At 45.2% G+C, this 26,010-nt stretch overlaps 1 protein-coding gene across 1 annotated transcript in view; it reads left to right on the plus strand.

Moving 5' to 3' along the window:
• Positions 1-26,010, plus strand: part of CSMD2 (CUB and Sushi multiple domains 2) — a 331,313-nt gene that overhangs the window by 257,596 nt on the left and 47,707 nt on the right. The window contains exons 36-46 of the mRNA XM_026086083.1: positions 2,304-2,400; positions 3,786-3,890; positions 7,934-8,052; positions 8,144-8,213; positions 10,983-11,099; positions 12,092-12,301; positions 14,226-14,414; positions 17,883-18,060; positions 19,749-19,894; positions 24,368-24,448; positions 25,651-25,764. Of these exons, the coding sequence (XP_025941868.1) occupies positions 2,304-2,400; positions 3,786-3,890; positions 7,934-8,052; positions 8,144-8,213; positions 10,983-11,099; positions 12,092-12,301; positions 14,226-14,414; positions 17,883-18,060; positions 19,749-19,894; positions 24,368-24,448; positions 25,651-25,764 (1,426 nt within the window). The remainder of the gene's footprint in view (positions 1-2,303; positions 2,401-3,785; positions 3,891-7,933; positions 8,053-8,143; positions 8,214-10,982; positions 11,100-12,091; positions 12,302-14,225; positions 14,415-17,882; positions 18,061-19,748; positions 19,895-24,367; positions 24,449-25,650; positions 25,765-26,010) is intronic.

A 26,010-nucleotide genomic window follows, 5' to 3' on the forward strand; every position in this document is an offset into this window, starting at 1 on the left:
CGCCGCGCTGCGAGCCGGAGCGACGCCGGGAGCGTGCCGGGCCGCGGGGACGGCGGCGTGGGGCGCGCGGGAGCGGGGCCTGCCCCTAACCTGGCCTGCTCAGAGCACCCATCGTTTCCCCCGTCGCTCCCTTTTGTGTGCAAAATGTTCTGAGTTATTAGATACTAATTTAAGCATCAGTTTACCCTCATTTTGTACGACAATTAAAGGTTAAACAACTGTAAATCAGAGGAGGAGGTGAAATTAAAGCTTTCTTAGTAGCGGCAAGTCAGTAGCAGGATTTTTATGTAATCAATGTACCAGCTAGCACTTCTGCCATGAATTATTCATTCCTGTAGCAAACCTTCCTGAGTGAATTAATTTATATACATGGCAGTAAATAGATGCAGATCCCTTGTGAATCCAYATGTCAGACTAGAATTAGAACCTTAAAAATGTTTATTCCGTTAAGTCGGAGGGGGGAGGGAATAAATAATTTAAAAAATGTAAAAGCAAACAAAATCCGCATTCTCAAGCCACATTCTCTTTCAATAATGTAAATCACAATAGGGGTGTAATTATGCAGGCTGAAAGGTATCGACTTGGTCAGTGTGATCGGTAATGGCTCTGCAGGGGTCGTTACAGTTTTTGCCAGATGAACTCCGCTTATTTTTTGGAACAAAAACTTTGCAGGAACTTTATAGCCTGCTTTATTATTCAGAATAAATCAAGGAGGAAAAAGGTTAAAATGCCAGAAATAATGGTTTATGATTTATTTTTTATGTGTGTTTGTTTTATGTTTGGCAGGGCAAAAGCGGGATAGATATTTGGAATGGATGTGTAAACACAGAATAAGAACAGGAAAAAAGGATGTTTTTTTCATAGAATTTCCAGGGAGAAGGGAAGTGTGTGTGTGTTTGTGGGTGCATGCAATCAAGACTTGCAGTGCATTGAAGTCTCTTCAAAGTGTTCAGTCCAGCAAAAATGTGTCCTGCTGTGCTCTGCACTTAGGAGAGTAATTCTGTTGAATTCAACAGGACTACTTCAGATCAGAAGCATTAGGCTTAGTAGGAAATCTTTGTCCAAAGAGACCTCAAAGAACTGAGGCGCTCCAGTAAGCAGATGCGTGAAGGCTGGAAGTAAATGGAAATCAGCTTACCAGAATTACCAGGGTTGCAACTTCTTCCTCAAACCCACCTGTAATGGTGCCAAAAAACAGGGGAATGGAGCAGCCTCTGGAGCATCCCAGGAGATTAAGCCTTTTGTTTAGGGCCAACRTCTACAAGTCGTTTAGGCTCCTGACTTGTCTTTAAGGATCCTCCTCCCCCCCCTTTTTCTCAAGCATCTTGGCTTAGAAATTTAATTTGAGTACCCAGTGTTTGAAAATTTTATCTAAGGCTTACAGATTAAAGCTGGGGGGGGGGTTTCCAAATACTGTAGCTTTCTCTCAAGTTTGCTGTCCAACTCCCTTAGGCTCTTCACCAAACTTGATCTACAGTGCAGCTTATTTTTCTTAATGGAACATGGAATGCTTTGAACAACCAGTACTTAGAAATGAAGGCAGAATCCATTTTAATGGTAATCAAAGAAAACGAATCTACTCTGCAATTACATATGGTATCTTTGCTCAAGTATAAGAGTTGCTTCTCAGTGTGAATGCAGATTTATCGGATCTTATGATACTACGCATTTCAGAATTGCCTGTAAGTTCCCACTGCTGGAGTCAAGTGACTTCCCTAAGCCTCTAAAGCTTACGGGGCATGGCAGAGAAAGGGGGAAAATGTGAAAATGCAACTTGAGTGATTTGATTAAAAGCTGAGAAGCAAGACAGTTATAAAGAGCTTCCCTGGTTCAAAAATCCAGAATACTATTTTTAAAAATCTTGTTTAGTGGGGATTTCTTTGTTTTTTTACTTTATCTCTTGGGATGGCATATGAAAGCATTGCAAGTCTTCAGGAATTTCCCAGAACAGAAAAAAAAGACCCAGATTCTCTGTTACTGTAAATTAACTGCAATTACAAGATCTCTGCCTGTGTGTGGTAGCAGAAGCCATGATCCCACATATAGAAGTTTGGAGTATGGAGTTTGCTTAAAAATAGCTGTAAAACCCAAACACTGATAGTCAGAGCCAATAGGTCTTCAATTTTTGCTGGTGCATCAGCACTGATGTAGTAGCAGTCCTGAGTGAGTTAAAGCCACAGGAGAAGTTACTGTCTTTATTAATGGCCCTGTTACTGGAATTATTTTGGTTTACTAGCATGATTTCAGGAGTTGCGCTATTACCTTTTTCTTTTTTTTTCCCCCCTCTTCTGTCATCACTTCAGATTCAGGTGATCAGCTTTGTTACTGAGCAGAACTGGGATTCCCTGGAGGTGTTTGATGGAGGGGATAACACCGCCACCATGCTGGGAAGTTTCTCTGGTAGGTGTTCAGCCTCTCGTTCCCCAGAGCCCATCAGTGCATGCTGAATTCCTGTTAACATCAACTGCACTTCAACACATACATAAAGTTAAGCATGTGCTTAAGTGCTTCACAAGCTAGGAATATATTTAAGTATGTGCTTAAAGGGAATCATGCGTTTTGTTGAATTGGGAATTTGACTGCTGTCTGCCTGCAGAAAATGTGCGTAGAGGAGCCTTAAGCACAGAACCAGCTGGTTAGGTTTGGGTCTTTTTGGACAGGATGCTGCAGTTGCAAAATTAGCTGCTTAAAGGCAAGAAAGGAATGTGGTACCAGAGACTAGAGTGGCTATTTGCCTCTAATATTTGCCTCATCTCCTGGATGAGACTTGTCCTGCAATTTGATGACCTTGGAGAGGTCTTTTAGTCTTTCTAATGCACACCCATGCTGGAAATCGTCATCATCTTTAAGCTCTTGCAGCAGCAGTGAAGTAAATGCTAGTGTGYGTAGCTCTCAGTTTTACCTCTGTCACGCAAACTTTCTCTAAGCTCCTCTTTCGTATTTTCACTTTTATTAGTAAATAGATGGAAAACGTTGTACCACAGATGAGCCTTTTCTCTTTCACTTTGTCTCCCTAGTGGTGCAATGCTCTGGCATTCTTCCTAAGCTGCTCTGGCACATGAACACTTCCACAGCCTGGAAGTCACGGTTCCCACAGCTCTGCTGGGTTAGGGTTAGCTCAGACCAGGGCACTGGCAGATGGACCTAACCTGGCTGATTTGCACCAAAGTGGATGAAGGGCTACAATCTTTTCTCCTGCTCAGCTGCGGGGACTGTAGCATCTAGCAGAGCAGGGAGTAGCAAGCAGCCCAAGAGCATCGTAAAGCTTCCAGATAGCACAGCCACTTGCAAACAGATGGCCCCAATTCTTGATTATTTAATGAGCAGATGTGTTCAAAGTGCTTGGAAGTATTGGTAAGGAGAAAGGTCATGTGTAAAGACTGGCAGACTCTGCTTCCAGAGCTGCATTTCAGATAGACCTGCCTCGACCTGCTGCTGCAAGAGCTTCCAGGGAACAAGGCGGAACGAAGCCTGACCCTCTCAAGGGACTCAAGCTCCATCCACGCTGTTTCTCATCACCAGTTTCTCTTCCCAGTGCTTCAGTCTGACTGGTCTGTAAGTGTTAAGACTTCACATGATGAAATTAATCATCAGAGTTTGAAAAGGCCGTTGCAGAAAGGCCTTGGGTATTTCTCTATTGGGCTCATTAGAATGTGATCAAAACCAACAGAGCTTGTTAAGTTAAAGGACTTTTTGCTCTCAGCCTCTTCTGCAGCAAGTCTCTGAAGACAGAGGAGGAAAAAAGAATCCTCTTCAGTATCTTTGTGCACCTCTTGTTTTCCCAGGAACTACAGTGCCTGCGTTGCTGAACAGCACTTCAAACCAGCTCTATCTGCATTTCTATTCGGATATCAGCGTCTCTGCTGCAGGCTTTCACCTGGAATACAAAAGTAAGAGCAGTCCAGCCTTGATCTCACAGTTCCTCTGGGCGATGGGAAATGATTACAGAGCATTGCCATGTGGAAGTGGAAGCTGTGTAGGGTGGACTGCGGTCAGTGAGGGGGCAATAAGTGTTAAGGCCCATGCATAYGTGCGTCCCTGTTCTGCAGAGAGGGAATGAGCCTAAATGGAGAATGGCTGTAGCAAAGGAGGTGTGGGATCACACTGTAACCCTCATCTTGCTGCTGATGCACTTTGTAGTACCTGTTTGGTTGTGCTGTTGTGATGCAGCAAGAATTGTGGAGGCTGAAGTGTTAAAAATGCATGGAGGGTTGGCCTGTTCAACACAGTGCTGTAAGTGCAGCTCAGAAAGTGCCTAAAATGATCCTTGCCAGTGGTTGGGTCTGCCTGTTCTTTGCACTCTTTCCTAGACATTCAGTATTGGTCATTGCTGGAGAGAGTGTAAAGGGCTATAAAGACCTTTCTAGGATCATAAGATAATTCAGGTTGAAGGAGACCTCATGAGGTCATCTAGTCCAACCCCCTGCTCAGAGCAGGGTCAGCTGTGAGATAAAATTAGATTATCAGAGCTTTATCCTGTCTGCTCTTGGAAAAACTTCAAGGGTGGAGATAGCACAAGCACTTCCTCATGGAGTAAGTGCTCCAACCCCCTGACCATCCTGGTGGCCCTCTGCTGAACTTGCTCCTCATTATTGAGGGGGCCCAAACTAGATGCACTATTTTAGGTGCTGTCTAAGGAGTGTTGAGCAGAGAGGGACAATCCCTTCCCTCCAGCTACTGCCTGGGCTCCTGTTCATGCAGGATGCTGTTAGCTGCCTTTGCTGCCAGGGCACACTGCTGGCTCCTGTTCAGCTTACATGCTGGCATAGTATCCCTCTCTGCTTTGCGCTTAGAGGCACAGTGTCCGGACGGTGGACAGCATCATTTCCCTGGTGTGTGTGACTGATATGAGTGCGTGGCTGTCCTCCAGACATGACTGTTATTCAATGCTGCAGCAATTATTGCTGAGGACATTGCTTTTAATGACGCCTGTTGCTATTTGGAATGAAACAGAAGAAACGAGCCTAGGCTTTTGACAGTACCTGTCTTATCCCATCTACATTGGCCTTTGCACGCTTTACAAAGCAACATGGTGCATGTTGGCAGAGCAGTGATGGTGCAGGTAAACATAACAGGTATGGAAGACACTTGGTGTTGTCTTCTGCAGCCTCCAACTGAGGGAGGCATATTGGCATGAGCTAAACAGGAAGCTCTGAGATCATGTTCTAAAGCAAGCACTGCCTGACATGTGGGCACCTGCTCCTCTCTCCCCCTCTATTGTGTTGGAAAGTTTAGTGGGTTTATCAGTTACAGGTTATGCTGACACCCTAACAGAATGGCAGTGCTTTGCTTCCAGCAGATCTAATGAAAGGATGATTCCAGTTCTTGCATATCCAGACCTGAGATCATCACTGATATGAGAAGCAAATACTAAAGAGCAAAAAGAGAGACCTTAGAGACAAGAGAACAAACCTGGTTGAAACTGGAAGACACGCACAGACAGGTTTGGAATAGGATGCCCAGGGTTCATTCTCACTCGTGCCTGTATTTGACTCCTCCTATTTGAGCAGATGTTGCATATTCAGGAAAGGTATTCCATAGCCACGCTGTAGCAGGTCACAGTGGTGGTGGCTGTTACCTCTCGGCACAGCACTGAGGGTTTGAATTATTCTCTCTACGTATTGCAGCAGTGGCACAGACAGCATACAAGCAAGAAGGTGCAGAGTGGCAGCTCTCAGCTTATTCAGTGCATCTAAATTGAATGTTTAGCTAGCAGCAGTGAGGAAAGCAAGCAGCCTCGTGCATTTGCAGTGTGTTACAGATAGGGGTGCGGCAGGGCCAGGAGCTAGCCTGGTCTGTGTGCAGCTCTCAGAGGGCTGGTTATGCAGAGAGATGGCCTGGCTCCTTTCCTGCTTTGGTAGCGGTGACACTGAGCTGATGAGGGATGTGCTGGGACTGCTGTCTCTGTTCATGCAATCTTCCTTGGGGCAATGCAAACATAATTGTTTCTTGCTGGACACAGAGTCTGACAATTGCTTCTGATCGCAAATCTTGTCTTTGTCTCTGAAGCCAACCAGTGTTCTGTTTATGTTTTCCGAAGCAGCAGATAGATTTGAAAGTGCATTTCATTTAGTAAAATGTCCACGAAAATGGTCTAGCTGTTTGACTGAAGGGACTGTGTGTGCTTCCAGAGGGCCAACCAGTACTAAGCTTTCCAGGTTTTACTGTGTTTGCAGATTGGAACCATTGCATATTAATAGCTCAGACAAAATTATGGCAACCAAGAAGATTTGGGAGAGGGAGTGTGTCCCAATGCGCTCTCTGGAAGCTGTGGAGATGGGTGCTGTTGAATAAATCCACTTGCTGTGACTTTGTTTCTTTTGCATTTCTGTTGTAATTGATGAGTTTTTTGAGAATCAAATTACCCTACTGCAATAATCATCTTCAGGTTTTCTTAGGTCTTCAGCTTGTCTGGTTTGTTTGGTCTCTTTGCTGAGAAAATTAGTAGGTGTTGATTTCAGGGCAGCTTGAAATAATTATTTGTTTTTGCTTTGCTTGTCCAACTGGAATTTCACAGCTCTGGGCCCCGGGTTTCGTCTCTGTTCAGTTAGAGATGCTGCAAGGAAGTTGCGAGAGATGAGCTAAAACACTAAAGTACATTTACCCCCACCTTTCTCCCTTATTGGATTCCTCAAGGAACAGCTCTTATCTCTATRTGTTCAAAAGCCACAGCAGAGCGAGAATTTAGGATTGTGTGCAACTCGGTGGCCACTGATCTGAATGGGAAGTTATTTAAAGCTGTTTTTTCTCTCATCTCTCTGAAGGTCAAGCAATACAGCCATGCGTGGGGAGGAACTACATGGTTTTTTTGCTAGGAAGCATGACTTGGATTTCAGAAGGAAAGTCACCATCACACACTCTCTTGTTTCTTTTTTTTCATCTGCCTTTGGCTCAGCCTCCAGACTGTTGAGTTTAAGCAGAGCGTTAGCCCTTGGAAGGATGCAGAAGGTTATCTTTTAGTGGCAGCTGCCAGCATTGAGAGTGAGGGAGGCTACGGTGGGTGCGAGGTGGCTGCAGACAGCGATTGTCTTCATTTTATTTCCGTTTGGTGTTGCAGAATGAGAAGAGGGTGGAATGCATATAAAGGAGAGGCACCTGGCAAGTGACTTTTGGGGATGTTCTTTGGGTTTGTAGCAGGATCTTTCTAGTTGTAATTGTAGCTTGGATGGAAATGGGTTTGAATGAAATTTTCGTTGGCTTTTCTATAGGGCACTGTCACATGATAAATTCATTCTGTAATTGAAAACAGGGAGAGTAGGGTAGGGGAGTGGAACTGTGCTGCTTCTCTCCAAAAAGGATAAATTACATACAACAAGTAAAATATGCCCTTTGTATTGCAAGCATGACTCAAATAAAATGGAGTTCATCTAGCAAGGGACAGCATGGATGGTTCCCTCTTGCATGCTTTCTATTTTATTGGATACTGCCTGACTGGTAAAGGAATATATGATATAACCTGAATACAAACCTCTTATGGGGAGGGTCAATGGCGCGTATTTTGGTTTGTGAATGTTTGAGAACGAGACGGTCTTTGCTTTGTGAGTGGACATACTGTCACAGACGTAGCTCTTCCATCGAGTCATTAAGGTTCAGTCAAAAACATTTTTGCCCACAAATCGCAAAACAATACATGACACCTTTGTATGTTAAAAATAGTGTGCTTCAGGAAAAGTGTGGAGGCACTAGGTGTGAATACTTCTAGATTCTTTATAGGACATATCCTATAAAACACAAGGGAAAACAGTGTGATTTGGGGTAGCTTCCTGTGGAGAACCCAAAGGTCACAGGCTTTTCCTGCTGGATGTCAGTGATGGAGGTTGTTGGTACACAGTGGAGGCCAGGATGAAGTGCAGGTGTGGATTTTCATTCTTTTGGCCTTCAGTGTACACGCCATCCTCTCCCTGGAGCATTCATCTTGCTCTTCTCTTCCCAGCTGTTGGCCTGTCCAGCTGCCCAGAGCCTCCCGTTCCTGGGAATGGCCTGAAGATTGGAGAGCGATATTTAGTGAACGATGTTGTCTCTTTCCAGTGCGAACCAGGCTACGCGCTTCAGGTATTGAAAATTATCTAATAAAAAAAGAGAACAGCAAGCGCTCGGGAAAGAAGGAGACTCCAAACTGTGTCTTGTTTTCTTTCTCCTGCAGGGGCACTCTCACATTTCCTGTATGCCRGGGACTGTCCGCCGCTGGAATTACCCACCTCCGCTTTGCATCGGTAGGATTATTGCTCTTTTCTAGCTGGCAGGTATTTATAGCACCTTTTTAAAAATCTGTGTAAATTAGCTGCTGATGAAATGGGGAAAACTTAATTGCCCCTATTGAGCCGGTCACATTGTTGCTGCAGGAGCTCTGGGAGTTCTCTTCGCCTTGTCCATCTTCCAGCGCCCCGACGCACTCCAGTTCTTGGTCTCTTTTCCCATACCAGAACTGGAGATATAATGGTGCTTTAAAAGTGGCTGTTACAAACCAAGGTATACTGCAGTTCGTGATTTTATCTCGGTAGTGGTATGGCAGCACAGCAGCCAGGGACRCAGTGCAGGAGGTTTATTTTCAGATGGGTCCCTTTTGCTTCTGGCCTATGGCAAGAGGGTTGCTGAAGTTGCAGCGAGGACAGGAGTTCTGTTTGCAAAGAAACGAGTTTGAGAAATTCAGGTTTGTTCTAAAAGCAAGATAGAGCATGAAAAAAATCCTTCATTACTTGCAAAAGAAATTTCGAYGACAAAGTCCCAGTGGGCTAACCAGAATGCTTTATTTTGAATGTTTAAAATTTGGTTGTAGTGTAAAATGTAAATGTGAAAAAGATTTCCTCAACAAAAATTCATTTAAAAGGGAAATCTAAAACTCCTTTATATTGAAAGCAGATTGTTTTTTATTGGTTGGGGGTTTCTTTCCATCTTAAGCAAAGTTCCGTGGACTGTTTTTTGAAATGTGTCTTGATGTCACAGAAACGGCATTTTTTACTGGAGCCTGATTTCCTCCCAGGAGCTCCAAACCGCACAACTTGGTGCTTTGCTATCCTCACTTTGGTGTCTAACAGGTCCTCTGTGACCAGTAGGAGCCAGGTCACTTGCCAAAACAGCTGTTTGCCCGTGACACGCTCTTAGAAGGGCTAAGGCTGCTGGGCATGTCAGGCCATAGGAGAAAGGAACCGAGCAGCTGGTTTCCACCAGGGAAGGAGTAAGCCCTGGAAGACACGCAGGGGTGAGGGGAACTTGCTGGGAGTTTTTGGATTATTTTCAGGAAATATTTTTCTTTTAGCAAATCTAGATGCTTAATATTCATATTCTACGTTTTACAGCTTTGAGAGAGACATTTATGCATTTAATAGCTTTAGTTAATGGTTATTTCAGGCTCCTGCTGTTCTAGCTTACATCATTTTGCTTTAAAGTAATTATAAGAGCTAACGACTTTTATCTGATGATCTGCAGGCCAGCAATAAATATGGAGATAGTTACAGCAGAAATGACTGAGCTAAAGGACTCGAACCAAGAGGATTTGCTCTGAAAGAAACCAGAAGCCCTTTAGCTCAGCATCAGAGTTTGGGAATTCCAGCATGGAGGGGGAATCTCACTATTATGCTGCATCCTGGGGGTTGATGACCAGATGAGCAACTCCAAGTTTCAAGTGTTCTTCTTTCTTTTTTTAATGGGGTGGCAGTCACCTAGTTCAGTAGGGTTTTGCCTGGTGAGCTGAGCCTCCTAGGCACTGTCCCAGTATAAATATACTAGTGGGACTTAATTCAAATGATCTGATTTTGGACAGCCATGACAAGTGCAGGGGTACAAACACCCATCTGCTTGTCTGTCCACATCTTTCATCTTACATCACACTTGACTGAAAAAGGTTTTACAACTTCAGAAAAGCATAAACACCTCTGCGTGGCCAGATCGTTTTGAGCGACCATCTTTTTTGCGGAAGCTGTGGGGGTGCGGGAGCACCCCATGCTAACAGTCTTGGGACTTGTCGTTTTGTGCTAATTGTGCATGAATGTGTCTAAACGTTGTCCAGACCGCCGCTGGCCGGCGTTCTGCCGCACCGGAGCCCAAGTTTCCTTTGCTCCCTGCTCGGAGAGCATCCCACCTCCCTGGCGGATTGTGCTGATTTCCTTCTGGTCTGTTTCATCCAGCTGCTTGGCTCCTAAATAATTTAGGAGGAGTTATATTGAAGACCCATTAAGAGGAGGAAGAAAGAGAAAACTTCTGGGAAAAGCCTCATTAGTAGCAAGTACATGCCTAATGAGATATTGGACAAAGGGAGGCTGTACCTTCGCTGTCAGAACCTGTTAGGAACTGAGCGGGTGTATTCTGTAGCAATGTATTACTTCCAGTAAGGACGTAGAGGTCATCCAGATAATCCTGAGAAGATGCTATCTGTGTTTAAATTTCGTGTGATACCTTTTGTAAACATATTTTGTGCTGTGTCATCTGTGGATTGCTTCTTTGTAGGGAATTTACTTCAGTCAGCGCGCAAACACACTCTTCTATATTTATCAGTAATTGCCCAGAGATTGAGAATTATAGCAGTCAAGGTAGAACAGTTAACCAGAAAAAGAAGTAGAGGTTACTGGAGTCAAAATAAGAAGATCAGTTGTTCCTTCACAGTAATTTTTGTGGTAGTTAAAAATTCAAACAATTGCCATGTGCATTATCTGTATTGCTACAATGTCAATGAACAGAATAGACCAGCTGTCTCTCCTCTTGTGTCTTAGCAACTTAGATCTGTCGTTCCCGCTCTGGTGGCCAAAATTGGATCTCTAGATCAAGGCTTTTGAGCTCTAGAGGGCAGGAGAAAGGCACATGCATTAGTAATGTGGCCAGAGCAATGCCTGGCAAACTTTGTGCTAGTTCCATAGCAGGGTTTTGGTTTTTTTTTTTTTTCCTCTTCAAGTTTTTAACTTGTTTATTTCCCAAATAGGTGGTGGCCATCGCCATCATCCAGAGAGACCTGCAAGTGATCCTTACCACTGATGCTGTTGATTTTTCAGCCCAGTGTGGAGGAACAGCAGAAGAGATGGAGGGAGTGCTTCTGAGCCCTGGCTTCCCAGGAAACTATCCAAGCAACCTGGACTGCACATGGAGGATATTGCTGCCAGTGGGGTTTGGTGAGACAGCTGATTTTGCTTTGATGCTATCATAAAATAGATGATAGGAAGATGATAACGCTGTTCAATCAGTAAAGGGTCTGTGCTGAATGCATTGCCTGCCAAGATGAGTTATAGAAATTCTGTTGTCTGACATCCTGGTCACACTTTCTATTACAAATGTACTTACATGGCGCTACAAAATGATAAATATTTTATTAAAAGGTGATTGTAGGTCACTGTGGAATGTAACAGGTTGATACAGATTAATGGACATGCCTCTGAACCAGTTGTAACATCCTCTATTAGTGTACTTGTGTACCTCCCCAGCTTGGACTATTCATGCTTGTAGTAGCCTTAAAACATCACTAGTTGCTTCATCCCTTATAAATGTAAACAGTGACCAAAGATTGTGTCAGGCAGTATCCTGCCTCAGCTAGAGTTTGTGCAGGCATTGGCACATCTGAAATTAGGATCTTCCCAGCTGTTAATAAGAGAGAAATTTGGATGCCTCCAGCTCAGCTCTTCTCCAGGCTGGCCCCATCAGGGTGCCTGATTGCCAGGAGGCTGTTTGCTGCTAGACAAAAGCACGCACGCCTGGAAGAACTCCCCGGGTTTCTTGAATTAACTCTCTTCCTCCTGGTGTAGCTGCGCATCTGCAGTGTGCTACTGGTGCCACAAAACACCTGGCTCGGTCTAGCCTGTTGACTGAGCTGGCTGCGCACAGATTGGCAAAGAGGTTTGGCCAAGTAGTGCTGTGCTTGCCTTCCTAATTTCTCTGCTGTCAGGCAGAGCGAGAGGAGTGCACAGGAACTCCAGCAGCATGAAACTGCACAGCCTGAGCTTGTTTGAAGCTAGCAGAACCCATATAGAACCTAGCGGTACCCCTGTGTTCACCAGGATTAAGGTACCCTTACTGATTGCCTGGGCTATTCTGGGCATCATGCGAGTTGTGCTGGTGTGCTAAGGCCTGTGTATAGCTTTAGAGGCAGACTGTTTGTTCTTTCTCCCAGGCGCTCACATCCAGTTCCTAAACTTCTCCACTGAGCCGAACCATGACTTTGTCGAAATCCGCAACGGGCCGTACGACACTAGTAATGTCATTGGGCGGTTCAGCGGCACGGAAATTCCAGGCTCCCTCTTGTCAACATCTCATGAAACCACTGTGTACTTCCACAGTGACCACTCTCAGAACAAGCCAGGCTTTAAGCTGGAGTACCAAGGTAAGGAGGTCCCTGAACAAGCAGCGGTGGGACAATCCTGTCCCCAGGTGCTAACGATAAGGGCGGCAGGGAGGGTAAAAGGCAATGTCTGCTATCCTGTTGAATTAATTCCATGAGGGCTTAATCCAAATGAGTGAAAAGGTGTTACACGAAGGCCATGCTTAATCCTAATAACTGTGATCTGTTCACCCTGACTTATGCCTGCGGCGAATAACATGTTCCTCGAGTGCTTTGTGACAGTGAAATGCCTTTGAATTAATTCCAGCCAGATTCACTTAGATCTTGGCTTCTCGACTGTCATGTGCAAAAAGAGGAGCCCTTAGCAGCCATGACTTTGCTCTGGGATTTTGCAGCTGCTTTTCAGTCTTAGTTGCAACTGAGTCCCGTTTGGGCATTCCCAGTCACTTTCCTTCTTTTTTAGCTGTAATGTACCCTAGCCTTATGCTGAGGCAGGGTGGAGGGGAGCAGGTTACTTATTAGTAAATAGTCAAATAATATACCAGTAGGGCTAGCGCAGAAATCTGGAGTGGAACAGGAAAATAAATTGTTACTAAGTTTGAAAGACGTCCTCAGCACGCTTTTTGAGATGATGGGGGAATGGAAGCACCTACAATTTTGTCTAACTTGAGTCCTTAGACAGCTCCTCGATTTTGAATGTTGTCCTCTGGGCAGCAACTGCCTCAGTCTCTGGTGCCAGCCTAGCAAGACCCTGTAAGTGCTGGTTCTACTGGATTTGCTGCTCTTTGAAGGTGCTGGATTGACAGTCCTGGCTAGCAGCTTCCCTCTGCTTGTCCCGCTGCAGCGCACACAACATGTGAATGTACTGCATCCCTCACTTGAGAGAGGTAGGGAGGTCTCCTGACCTACTGGTTCCCCAGCTTTTGCTGAGACAGTGGTTTATTGCTGCAGCATGCTGGCAGCTTCGCTGAAAGGAGCCTGAGATTTAAAAGGCAGGGAAGCTGAAACATATATAGGACCAAACCAGCTGTTTTCTGTCAAAGCCTGGGGGAATGATGAGTATCCAGCTCGCAGTGCAGCTGCATTTGAGTCTTCGCGCTGCTGGCAGAGGACATGAACTTTCAGCCCTGCATGATCCACAGTTCTGCCTTGACTAGTGTCTTTACAAAACCCTTTAGTCTTCTCTGTCTACCTGTCCCTGGCATATGGGAGTGTGAAGGAACAAGGGATCCCAAGGGGAGATGGTGTTCTTCATAGTGAAGACAGTTAGGACAGACTTTGATGTGTGGCAGCTAGGAGCCAAGCAATCCAACTGCTTCACAGGAGAGAGATCTGAGGAGTGGGAAGGATGGAGCGTGTATCTCCATCCATGTGATACAGCCGAGGGCTGGCAAAGAGCTGACTCCCCAGAAATAGCAATAAAAGCCGCTACTCATACTTAATTGAAAACATTAATTTTGCCTTGGCTGTCCTGTTCATGCACCATATAATTCATGCACTGCTGCACAATTCAGGAAGCAGTGTGCTCTGTGAGGCACTCTGGGTAATCTCTTGGAAATTGCTATGCAAATTAGCTGTAGCAGGGCTGACCAATAATTTATAATGCCAGGTGGAGCATGTTAGCCAATTGATTTGCATTTGTCATCAGGATTGTCCACCTTTTGTTGAAAAACAATGCAGATTTCCCAATTAGAAGTGAGCTATGGAGTGACTCCAAACACAGGCTTCTGAGAGACTCCAAAGGACCAAGGTAGATGCTGGTGTTCATGATTGAGACTACCACAAAGCGGCAGCAGGATTTTTCCTCTCCCTCGATGCAGATGTGTACATGGTTCATTAAAGTTTATCTCCTTCAATTAAGTTGTCATGTGAGGGGGAAGTAGCCAAAACAGCATGGTGAATGTACTACTTCTGTTTTTATGAGAAAATGTGAAGTATGAAACATTCCTCCTTATTCTTTTTTCAGCCTATGAGCTGCAGGAATGCCCTGACCCTGAACCTTTTGCAAATGGTATTGTAAGAGGAGCAGGTTACAACGTTGGCCAGTCCATCTCTTTTGAGTGTCTTCCTGGATACCAACTGATTGGTCACCCTGTCCTCACATGTCAGCATGGCACCAACAGGAACTGGGACCACCCATTGCCCAGGTGTGAAGGTATGGCTTTTGGGTTACGCTGAGAGCACCCAGACTGGCATTTCTGGAGAGAAGAAAGGCTTCAGCTCTCCACTTTGGCCTCCTTTTGAGTCATTGTTTTGTGAATGGGCTAAAAGTTTACCTGGACACAAAAACATTGCTGGAGGCAGGCTGCAGATGAGCACTTTGAATAAAGCTTCATCCCCTGAGGTGTTGAAGCATGCTAGACTCAGTGAGTTGATTTTCAGCAGGTTTTAGTCTAGTCAAAGGGAACAATTTGAACAGTTCAGAACCAAGGTTTATCTTTTAAGGTGGAGTGTTTGAATCTCACGTTATGGGTGAGGACTGACTGTCGCTCTCAGTCCCTCTGCTGATGTCAGTGGGAGCTGTGCTGAAAGAATGAAGCAGTCCAGGGTTATAACAGTAATAATAGTCTGCTTTATTTCTTCAACAGTGTCCATCCTCCATTGATTTAGCATTTTTAAGTAGCTGATCCACAGAGCTCTCCTCCTTCCCTGAGGCTCTAAAGGGCCTTGCAGGTACTAATTCTCTAGTTGATCCAATTTCCCCATGCTAGGGGTCAATATTGACTTTCTTTATAGCTAGATGGAGAAACACTGAATCACAAACGGTAAGATGAGTTTCTCAGGCTTGCTCAGGAACTCAGTGGCAGACAAAAAATTCAAATCAAGACTACATCACTTTTCACCCCCCTGTTTCTTTGGGGAACACGAAAGAAACTATACTGCAAATCTTGTCTGCAAGCTCTTTGCAAATATGTTTCCCAGAGAGCTCTCCCTGCTCTCTTGCATGGCAACTATGGCATCTGTCTTCCATGCTTATGCTAAAAAAAATCAACTGTGTTGATTTATTGGCCCTGTGAAATGACTGTTAATGCTTCATCAGGTTTACAGCTCGCAGAGTGAGCCTTCTCTTCTTAGTTTTCTTTCTCATTTTTTACTTTCCCCTTTTCACCAGCCTGCTATTTCATGCTGACGTTGAGCATGATTAGAACAGTGTTTTATTGTCCAAAGTAAGGTTTTTGCCTTTTACGAATTCAAACAATTGTCAAAGTCAAAACTTCTGTGATGAGCCAGTGTAACTGAATAATTAGGTAGAGAAAAGAAGCTTTGATCGCCCTTGCTSTTTTTGTGTACAGACTCTCCTGCTGGGCTGCAGTGCACTTAATAGTCCCTGCCATGCTGGATCCCAGGTAAAAGACCCTTGCAGCTGTAGGGACTCGTAGTGTGGGAGACTGTCAAGTCTCCTTAGTGTGGCAATGATGGCATCTCCAAAATGATCTAGATGGGAGTTCTTCACTAACCTTGAACAGGGTCTCCTTTCTGAAGGCGGTGTGCATTACGAGGACCCCATAGTGCTAAAGAGTGGATCTACCTCCTAGACATCAAAGCTGAAATGTCCAGATTCTCTTTTCAAACTCCAAGAGGGGCTGGTTCAGCCTTTCATCCTTTGGACCAATGGATTGAGTTTTTGTGTGGTTTACTTTAGAAGGGTCTTTCACACGAATCCTTAAGAATTTCAAGGCTGCTTATTGAAGATTTCCCACTACACCTCCTCTGAGCACAGACCTTTATCCCAGCCTCCCCTACAGCACTTGGTCTGAAAGAGCTGTGCACTGGGGAGAGAGAGGGAGGTGTGATATTGTTTCTCTTTTAAGTCCTGATTCCTTGAACTGCAGAGAACACAAAATACAAAGAACTGGAACATCAGCTGCTCTTTAACCAACTCCAGTGGTACAACAGAGATGTGCAGGAGCTGAGAAACTGCCTGCTTGCTGAGTGCTCAGCCCACTAGATGCTGAGTGCTGCTGGTAGGGTTAGCATGGTGGAGGTGGCAGGATTATGCCCTTGTTTACCTAGGCATCAGCTTTGCCAGCTACAGTCATCCAGTCCTTCCTTCTTCACTGTGTTTCTTTAAGTAACTGGCATGTTCTGCAGCACTTCTGATAGCAGAGGTGTGAAGGGTTAGGTATGTTTTGGGCCATTTGCTTTTTCTTCTCTGAGTGCATATCTATTGGGCTGTTAGGGTTGTTAAAGTCATTGTAGAACTTTCCTTTTCTAGCAGTTTCCTTAAATGCTGCCAAGGTGGGTGGTCCGTTTTTGCCCAGCAGCAAGCAGTGAAGACTTGCTGCCTTCGGCTAACTGCCTCACCTTTCCCCTGCAGGGTGCAGCTGAAAGCTTTTTTAATTAAAAGAGAAGTTGTAATTCTAAAATAAGTGTATAGAGGGCAAAGTTTACAGCACCTCTTCAGGGAGTTTTCCCAGAGATCAGCAGGCTGCCTGCTGCTTAGCAGAGCAGAAAGAAACTGGGCCCCTAGGTTCCTTGGAAAACAAATGTATGGATTTATATAAATACACATGCTTTTCTCAGCTTGACAGACTATGTGAGTAAGCAGAGCAGAACTAGGCAGTAAATATATTGGGCTTGGCTCTAACCTCGTGTCTGGCACATCAGGTCAGGTCCAGGGTGGTACACGTCTGTGGAGCTACTCTTGGACCTAGAGACCTGCTTTGGTCCTCCTGCGTTACCTTCAACAGGATGTCATCTTTCTGTCCCTCTGTTTGGTGCCCAGGATGTTTAAAATTGTCTCTCTTTAGTCTGTAAGTTCACTTAGACCTGTAAAATACCTAGTGCAATAGAACTGTTATCTTGGTTAATGAATTGGATGCTGCTGTCATACAAATAATTTATCTTCCCCACCCTGCTCAAATGCACTCTGTGAAAAGCCAGCTGCTCTGTGGGCCTGGTCCAGGCCATGCTGTATGAACAAGTGGATGGATTTGCCCAGTGGTGTGATCTGGTCAGGAGCTGTATTTTCTATGCATGGGTGCAAACAGCTGGTGTAGCCCAAATACTCTCATTAGGGCATAAGATGGAGTTTATTCATGCACCTGGCTATCAACGTCCACATGAAAAGCCCTGATAGTCATCTTTCAGCTCTGAAGCATTTAACAAGTTTATTGTAATGGAATTAAGTTGAAAAGGTTAGGTGTAGTTGTGACAGATCTGAATAGTTCAAGGCAAGCTAGACCAAGCTTTGGGGTTTGGATCCACCTGTATGCACAATTGCTATCTTTTTTTAATCCAGCCCAGCTCTTAAAGCACTGTGTGCATTTGCTGAGAACAATTCCTCTGTGTTATTCTGCTCACTACAGATCATTCAGGTTTTCTGGCAGCAGTTCAGCCCAGTGAACTGGAGCAAAAGGACTGGATCTGAACTCTTCTTTTAGTGGTTAGGCAACCAGCTCTGCCTCTGACTCAGAGGACAGCACTTGGGCCCTTGCTGAGCAGCCTTCTGGGGCTGAGGAGCTGAGCAACCGAGTGGGCTGAGGAGTTAGCAGGGATTTCAGCATCGCTCAGCTGAAGGGTGGAAGGGCAAATGGGAGAGAAAGAGATGATCTTTCAGAGTTACTGTTTTGGGGGATATTTCTTCATTAGATCTGTTTTTCTGTTTGCTGATTACCTGCAGTGCCCTGTGGAGGGAACGTCACCACCCAGAATGGTACAGTTTACTCTCCTGGCTTCCCCAACCAGTATCCCAATTCCCAGGACTGCATTTGGCTCCTTACAGTGCCGGTGGGATATGGGATCCATCTCAACTTCACTCTGCTGCAAACAGAGCCCTACAACGATTTCATCACTATTTGGTGGGTACAGCAAAGATGTGAGGACTGACCAGAGTTGGGTTTTGGCTACCAGGGCTCCATTTCAGCAAAACACTCTTGCAGCTYGATAGAGCACCCATTGCTGCGGTGCAGGGGTGGTGCTGAGTTTGAGAGGGGGAGGAAGTATCCGCTGGGGATAATGGGACATGGATTTGGAATTTGTCCAGCTCCTAGTGTCTGATAGGACCTATAGATAAGGGACCATGTGCTGCAAGGGGCTATCAGTATGGACAAGGTGATTATCTCCAAACATACTTAATGTTGCACTCCTGAAAAATACAGGCAGGGACTGCAAGGAAAAGGTCAGTGAGGGGAATGATCGTTGAGTGGCTGGGCTTTTAAAGCAAGTGGTGGGAATCTCATCCTTTGGGTCTAGAAGGGAGTCGGCACCTGAATCCTTAGCTTTTATGGTGCCTTTGCTGCTAATTTCAATGGTGTCATGCAGATCACAGGGAACAGTTTCACCCTCGGTTGTATACCAGAGCCTCTAAGACCTTCTAGGTCAGTCTTACCATTAATTTCTGGGATCATCAGCTGTTAAAAATGAAGCACATCAAACCCCTGCAATGTCTGGGATTAGCAGTCCCTGTCTCACAGGGGCCCGTTTGGTCCAATTACCGTGTCTGGGGGATGAGTTGCCGGTGGGGGAATGCAGACCGGCATCCCAGCTGCAGCGAGATATTGTTCGGATGCAGAGCCCTGCTCCTCCTGCTTGAGTCTTTCATCAGCTTGTCCCTTCATCTCTGAAACGCTCTGCTGAATGGAATAAGGGAACATCTCTTGGGAAGCCTAAGGGGCTTTACAGAGGAGACTTTATGAATGGTAAACGGGGTCTTTATCTCAAGCTGAATTTAGCTGAAATGAATCTTGTTCAGACTCGCATAATAGGAATTGCTTTTTGCTTCTGATTTCTCCAACAGATGTTTTCTGGGGCTCGTTCTTTTTTTTCCTTTTGCAAAATCACTGTACTTATAGATATCTCTCTATGGATAGAGGCTATATGAAGAAAAAAATGTTGGTAAATCATTTACATTTGTCAGTGTCCTCCTTTAGCTTTTCTTTTACAATCAGAGAGATATAACCATACAGTCAAGCCTGGTATCACAGAATGTAAAGGCAATGCTAGTATTGTGTTAGCCATAGGACGTGGCTGTGACCCTCAGCTGCCTTTCTGAATAGAAGCAACTGGGAACTGTGGCCTCAGATGATGTAAAATGGGTGCAGCTCTGCTGAGGTTAATGAAATGGCACTGATTTTTCATGTAATGAGGACTTTACCCCAGGAGTCTTACAGGCTAGGATCTTCCTTTCCAGGTTGGAGAAGGGAGTGAAAACTATGCAAACAAGGAGTGAAACTCTTTTGGAAAATTGGCCCTAATTCTGCAGTTTCTGAGGATAAAAGCGAAGTTCGTGTCTGCAGTTGTCTGCTGGGTCAGCAGTGCACTGCCAGAAGAGATTTGCCATGTTATAATAATGGGGAGAGAGGGGCTAGGGATCCAGAATAGCTACCTAGAGAGGTGCTGAGACTCTAATACATATGTGGAAAAAGGAGGAAGGGGAGGGAAGAACAGAAAGGAGTTTCTGTGCATGCAGTGTAGGGGGTTGTTTGTTACCTAGGATTAAAGACATGTATTAATGCTCTTTTCTGCTGTTTCTGACCTGTGATTTTAGGGATGGTCCACAGCAAACAGCCCCACAGCTTGGTGTGTTCACTGGCAACTCTGCTAAGAAATCAGCCCAAAGCTCTTCCAATCAGGTCCTGATGAAATTCCACAGTGATGCAGCCAATGGAGGGATTTTTGCCATTTATTTCTATGGTCTGTATTGCTTACTGAGCAACGCATGCTTTATACCTCCCTACTGCATGAGGAGGGGGCATGGATCAATTGTGGCTTGTCGTGGGGAGGACTAGTTCTGGGGAACAGAAGATGTTAAAAAAAGAAATCATGCTTTAACCTGAAGTCTCTCACAAAGGGCCTGGTTTTCACCGATTTGCGATCGGAGGTCTCTTATGCGATTGAGTGCTGGCAAGTGGTCATACAGTCTGTGCAGATGTGGAAATCCATCTGTAACGTTGTGATAATTCAACCACAGATCAAGTGCCTGCAAACTAATAGTCATGGCAATGTTACGCCTGTCTCTCAAGGTGATGCCTGTAAACGCTGTCCTCTCCATGGCAGATTCTGTGATGGATGGCTCCGCTTTGTATACCTAAAGCTCTCCATCCCGCACTTTTACATGGGTATGGTGTTGTCTTGCCAAAGCTGTGCTAAACTGATCGGGTGGTCTTGCTGTCCTCTTTTAAATGACATCCATGTTCCAGCTGAGAGATGACTTCATTTCTCTAGTGAGCAAAGTGATTCTTTCAACTAAATTATTTGGGGATTCTTTGGTGTGAGTGTAGCTTGTGCTAGAGAAATTTTAGGTATTACATAGAAATAAGAGCATTTTTTTCCACTGCTAAACAAGGGCCCAACTTTAAATTGGATTAGCTAACAAGTTCCTRTGGCAGTACAGGGATTTTGGAAAGCGCAAATGGAGACCTCTTGCTTCAGTAATTTGCTTGCAACAACTTCAGCAAAGTCTAACATCAATTACACGAAGAATCTGTGCAGGATGTCTTAGCTTATGTTCAGTTCCGAAAGGCAAGTATTATACAGATAGGCTAAATTTAAAGAATGTTTGCTAGGCTTCTGAGGGAATTGGTTTACTGCTGCAAAACACTGTAAGATTTATATTACTAGACAATGGTGCATATATAATGGTTATGCAAAAAAATTATGGTTTAGACAGTTTGGCTCGGAAATGAGGAGTGCGTAAACACTGCTGCAGTTCAGCGAATGCTTCCTTTTGTAATATGAATTAGATGCTATCATTGCTGTGGTTAGAGCCCATTAGCATATGTTGCTGTTCCCTAATCTTGGTAAGGCTTTATAGTGAGGTTCCTTTTGCTAGTGGTTTATACAGGGTATAATAACGACCTATAGGCGTTCCAGGCATGAGTGTTTTGGGGTTCATGCTGGTAGGAAATGCTGTAGGCCAGCAGTCATTTATAACCTGCTTAACCARGTGGGAAGTCTGGCGACTGCTCAGCTTTCTACGGAAGCATCATTTACTGATTCATTGCTCCCTTTGTACATGGAGCTTGACCATAAAGTGTAACCCCAAAGATGGAACTGATTGAGCTGGCTGGCTCTGGGGTGAGACTCTTTTTCTCTTTTTCTTGGATTTTCATTCTACACTGTGGTGCCTTCCACTGCAGGAAAGCCCGAGAAAAAGGCAGGGAGAATGTCATCTAGGGATCAGCCAGTGCCATCAGTTAAATCTTTCACGTCACTCTTTGGGGTATAACTGCAGGAAATGGAATTTCCTCTGGATCTATAGCAGTGTATATTTTCATTTTTGTGCCTGCATATTGGCAGATCTAGGACATAGGAGACATCCTCCTTTAGCCTTAAATTGTCTTTTCTCGTACAGTGATGATCAGCACCTTTGTAAGAGAAGCGTTGCCGTTTTAAATGCCCTCAAAGAAACAGACCCTTAGGGTGGAGGAAGGGAAACGAGAGTGATTCAGAAAGCTTAAAGGTTCAATAGCATCCCTTGAAAAATGATGATGTTGCACCTATTATTAAATGGGTTAGTTCAGGTGCCAGCGCAATCTGCTGTGCGAGCGTGATGGGAAAGGGTTTTTATGACACAGTAACTCAGGGGGTCCCTGCGTGGTTTCAAGGACGGAGCTCTGTTTCATCCTGCTGAGAACAAATGGACGTGCTTCTGGAGGAAACCCGGCTGGTGCTGTATCACCCATACACTTAAGCCATCTCAGTCGCAACTCTGTATTGAAATATGGCCCATTAAGGAAAGGAGATTAATGCTGTAAATGCCAGGTTATCTTTCCACTTCAATAGATGCTGTCAAACACTTTTTAAATAGCATTTAATTTTAATTTTTGTTAAGGTTTCCTTTCTCCYGCTCCCTGCCATCAAACATTTGTTTGAAAGCTTGCACGTAACAGTGGCTCCCACCTGGGATGGCTCGGTACCACGCAGCAGCAGGGGAGATTCTCCCTCGCCCCCGTTTCTGTCCCCTCTCTGTGCCAGGGACGCGGTGACAGTGTCACCCGCGGTGGCAGGGACCGCTGAGCCGGAGCAGAGCCCCTTTGCTGGGCACGGTGCGAATGCAAAGCGCGGATCCCTCCCTGCCGCGGGCGCGACAGTGCGCAGAGCCGCGGGGCCGAGGCGAGACRCCGTGGCGGTTTGGGCCGGGGTCGGTGCCGGAGCTGGTGAGCAACGAGGTTATCTTGCCCTTTAGGCACCTCCCCGAAGGCCCTGCTCCTTTGGAAGGCGTCTGCTTGGCGGCTTCGGCAGCATGTGCCTCTTCACGTGGGCCAAAACGAGCACCTGGAAAAAATAGACTTTCCGAGGCAGTTTTGAAAATTTTGGCCTAAAGCTCCGTCTGCCACTTTGTTCTGTGGGAATTTTAATTGTTTCTTAGTAGATATTCAGAGTATTAATCTGTGCGCAGAGRCTGATGTCAACCGGGCAGTCACCGACCTTTGCTTTCTTCTGCCGTGTCCCCCCGCTCCAGCACCTGCTTTGCACCCAGAGGTGAAGCACTGCGGTGAATTTAAGAGCAGGAAGAGTTTTTCTAGCAGCTGCTTATTTCTGGAAAATTGGAGAAACAGCTGGTGGGGAATGCTCTCGCTTTTTCCCCTGCCTGCCAGCAGCCAAGCACAGCCGTGTGTTGTGCTTTTGTGCTGAAYGGCAAAGAAGGGGCAGGAAAGCCGTCTCAGGAGCGCGGAGCGGGTGCTTCCCTTTGATGCCGCTGTTTGGGTTGAGCTCGTTGCGCTGGTGCGTGTTTGGTTTTATCCTCCCCTTTGCAGGGGCGGGATGCAGCCCGCGTATGCCCGTCCCTCGCACTACCGACAAACTGGTACGCTCCCTCCAGCCCTCCCCCRGGCAGGCCAAATATCCCATTTTTCCACACATGCCTTTTTGGGAAAGTAGTATCCTACCCCGGGTTATGGGGGTAGGGTTTCTTTGCATTGGGAAGGAGGATGGGGCATCTCTACRTGCATATTTAGGCATCTGAAGAAATTATCCCAAGCCTCATCCAGTTGCTGCCACGACTGCTGGCTTTGCCACGGTGCAAAATTTGACATAATTGAGTTAGTAAGAATTAATATTCAGTGGCAGATAAAGCCCAGTATCTTAAATTAAAGGGCTGATATAAATTTCAGAGGAAGTTATGCTTGTCCAGGGTCAGGCGCGGGGGGAGCAAAGATGCTGAGCAAATAGCAGAAAATGTCTTTCATTAATATTCATTTAGTTCCAAGTACCATTTTTCAATTTATCCATGTTCACAGCCTTTGTGTTTATTTTCATAAGCATCAAGGTTCTCAAGTCTTATGCACCCATATTCTTATAAGCAGTACATTTGTTTTGTTCAGTGTTTGCTAATATTTAATTTCTGATGGTGAGATTTGCTATTTGCAATGTATTTGGTCAGGTGCATGAGTCATAAGGAATTGTTTCTGCTCCTCAACTGGATGCCATCTTCCCATTTAGCTGTTTGGCACCACTGAAAAATGTCAAACTGGACAAAGAATTCAAAATCTGCACTGTTTTCTTTTACATGAGGCACTGACACGAATGTTGCATAGGTTATTTTGTGAATTGCAAGCTACATACGGAATTTGCAATTCAAACCATTTGCACTCCTGGAATTATTTACAGAAGAAATTAATGAATAATTCCAAGTTAAAAATAAATTTGTGAGTTTAGCAATCTTTGTTCAAGGACAGGCAGTAAAGATGAAGTTCTCTGAATAATTATTGTGATTTACTTGGCTCTAGAGCAATCTGAGACTTTCCCTCTTCTGTGATTGACCTAATTCCATTGAGGTCACCAAAATCTTTTCTCTTAGCTTCCCAGAAGATGCAGGTCATGTTGCCTCATGTCAGCATACGTCAGTCATGGCTCAGTGTTTATCCAAACAGACGAACACTGTCTGGGCACCTAAATCTCTACACCATGATGAAAATCTTTGTTTCCTGTTGGGAGCAAGAAACTGGAGAAAGATGCATTTGTGCACAAATGGCTGGAGTCAGCTCTGTAGAGTTTGGGGCTGGGGGAAAGGGGCTGGTTGTGGTTTTGCCGGTTCCTCCTCCCCTCTTGGAGAGGGAGGGTCTGCTCTGATGCCCGCTGTGCTTAACATGGAGACAGCCGTGGCCCTGTTCACCTCCCCCCCCCCCCCATAACATTTGCTCTTCTTTCCTTTTTCTCTTGCAGCCTATCAGCTCTTCAGATGTCAACCCCCAACCGTTGTGCCCAATGCCGAAATCATCACAGAGAACGAAGAATTTAACATAGGTAGCTTTTCACAGTCCTCTTAACCCTCCTCCCATCCACTTTCCCCACCCTCAGGAATGACCACAGGAGGACACATGGGTGTTCTCCAGGGGCTGGTGCCCCATAGCCACTGCTTCAGGAGACCTGAAGAAGATGCATTTAATTCTGTATGGCATGGGGAGGCATGTGTGATCCTGTTTAATATCTGACTTCCGCACTGAATCAAAGTGCATACCTGCAAAGTGCAGATCAAACTGATCTGACTGTCCCTAGATGACTTCTCTTTGTTAGTGCAGATGAAGTGGTTTGTCTTCTGTGAAAGCCCGGAGCTTGTTTGGAAACATTCAGAGATCTTTTTCACAATAATGGTTTTTGGCTTTCACATATTTCGGGTGTTTCAGATATGCATTGTGTGAAAGCTTAGAGGCTGTTATTCTTTTTTTGAGAGCCTTTCACCCATATCGATTGCACTTTTTGTATTTTTGCTGTTGTTCACAGTTACATCCACATTTTAAGTGTGTCTCCAACCAGTGAAATAGCCATGATTTTTTTTAAAGCAGCTTTTCTCACTGTCCTCTCTCTTTGAGGAAAGTCTTCACCTGAAATAGCTAGCATAAATCAGAACAGTGTCACTGGTATGAAGTTGTTTGTACCAACTGAGAATCTAGCATGTGTTTCTACCCCTTTAATTCTTGCACAATCTGTATCATTTATATCATATAAAGCCAACGCAATCGTGGCCTCTTTCGTATACCATGGCTGCAGCATTCCCAGGGTTGTAGTGGAGAAGGAGCCAGGTGCGACAGTCCCGGGAGAGCATGGCACTGTGCTCCTGAAAGGCATCGCTGTGCCCAAGGAGGCAGCAAATGTGAGTGGGATGACCTGTGAGGTGTGGACCTGCACATCTGTTAAGTCCTCCAAAAAAAGTCCAAAGTGGAATATAAACAGACCTGAAGCAATGCAGCAATGGGGTGAATGATGTTTTTACTTGCTGGTGATTTCATCTCATAAAATAGCTGAATTGTGTGGCTGTTGTGCAGGACTCAAGCAAGTCATGGATTTGAGTCTCTTCCTAAAACTAGTCAAGGAAGGACCTGCTGCCCCACAGCTCAGTGACAGAGACAGGGTTGAGAGGTCCTTGCACTAACTTCTCTTCCCAGGGCACATTTCAGCCTTAATTGATCCTTCTCCTCAGTTGAGATCTTTTCTTTTTCTGCCTGTAGGTGATGTAGTGAGGTACAGATGCCTTCCTGGCTTTACCTTGATTGGAAATGAAATCCTGACCTGCAAGCTAGGCACTCATCTCCAGTTTGAAGGTCCTCCACCCACTTGCGAAGGTAATGCTTCAGGGGCTCAGTGTGCTGACCAAAGCTTTCTTGTCCAGAGACTGCTGCAAAGCTGTGGATATTTGCTGGGGAAGGCAGCAAGCTGGATGACAGCTGGGGGAGGGTTTCCCTTGCAAATACTGAGTCTTTGGGGTGAATTTGCCGACCTCTGGGGTCCCAATAATGCAGAACCACCAGGTAGGACCTTGGGAGGAGGCTGTTCTGAGCAACCTATGTTCAAGTGGCACCTGCAGGCCC

Source organism: Apteryx rowi, unplaced genomic scaffold (assembly GCF_003343035.1).
Source record: "Apteryx rowi isolate R43461 unplaced genomic scaffold, aptRow1 scaffold_68, whole genome shotgun sequence".
NCBI lineage: Eukaryota > Metazoa > Chordata > Aves > Apterygiformes > Apterygidae > Apteryx > Apteryx rowi.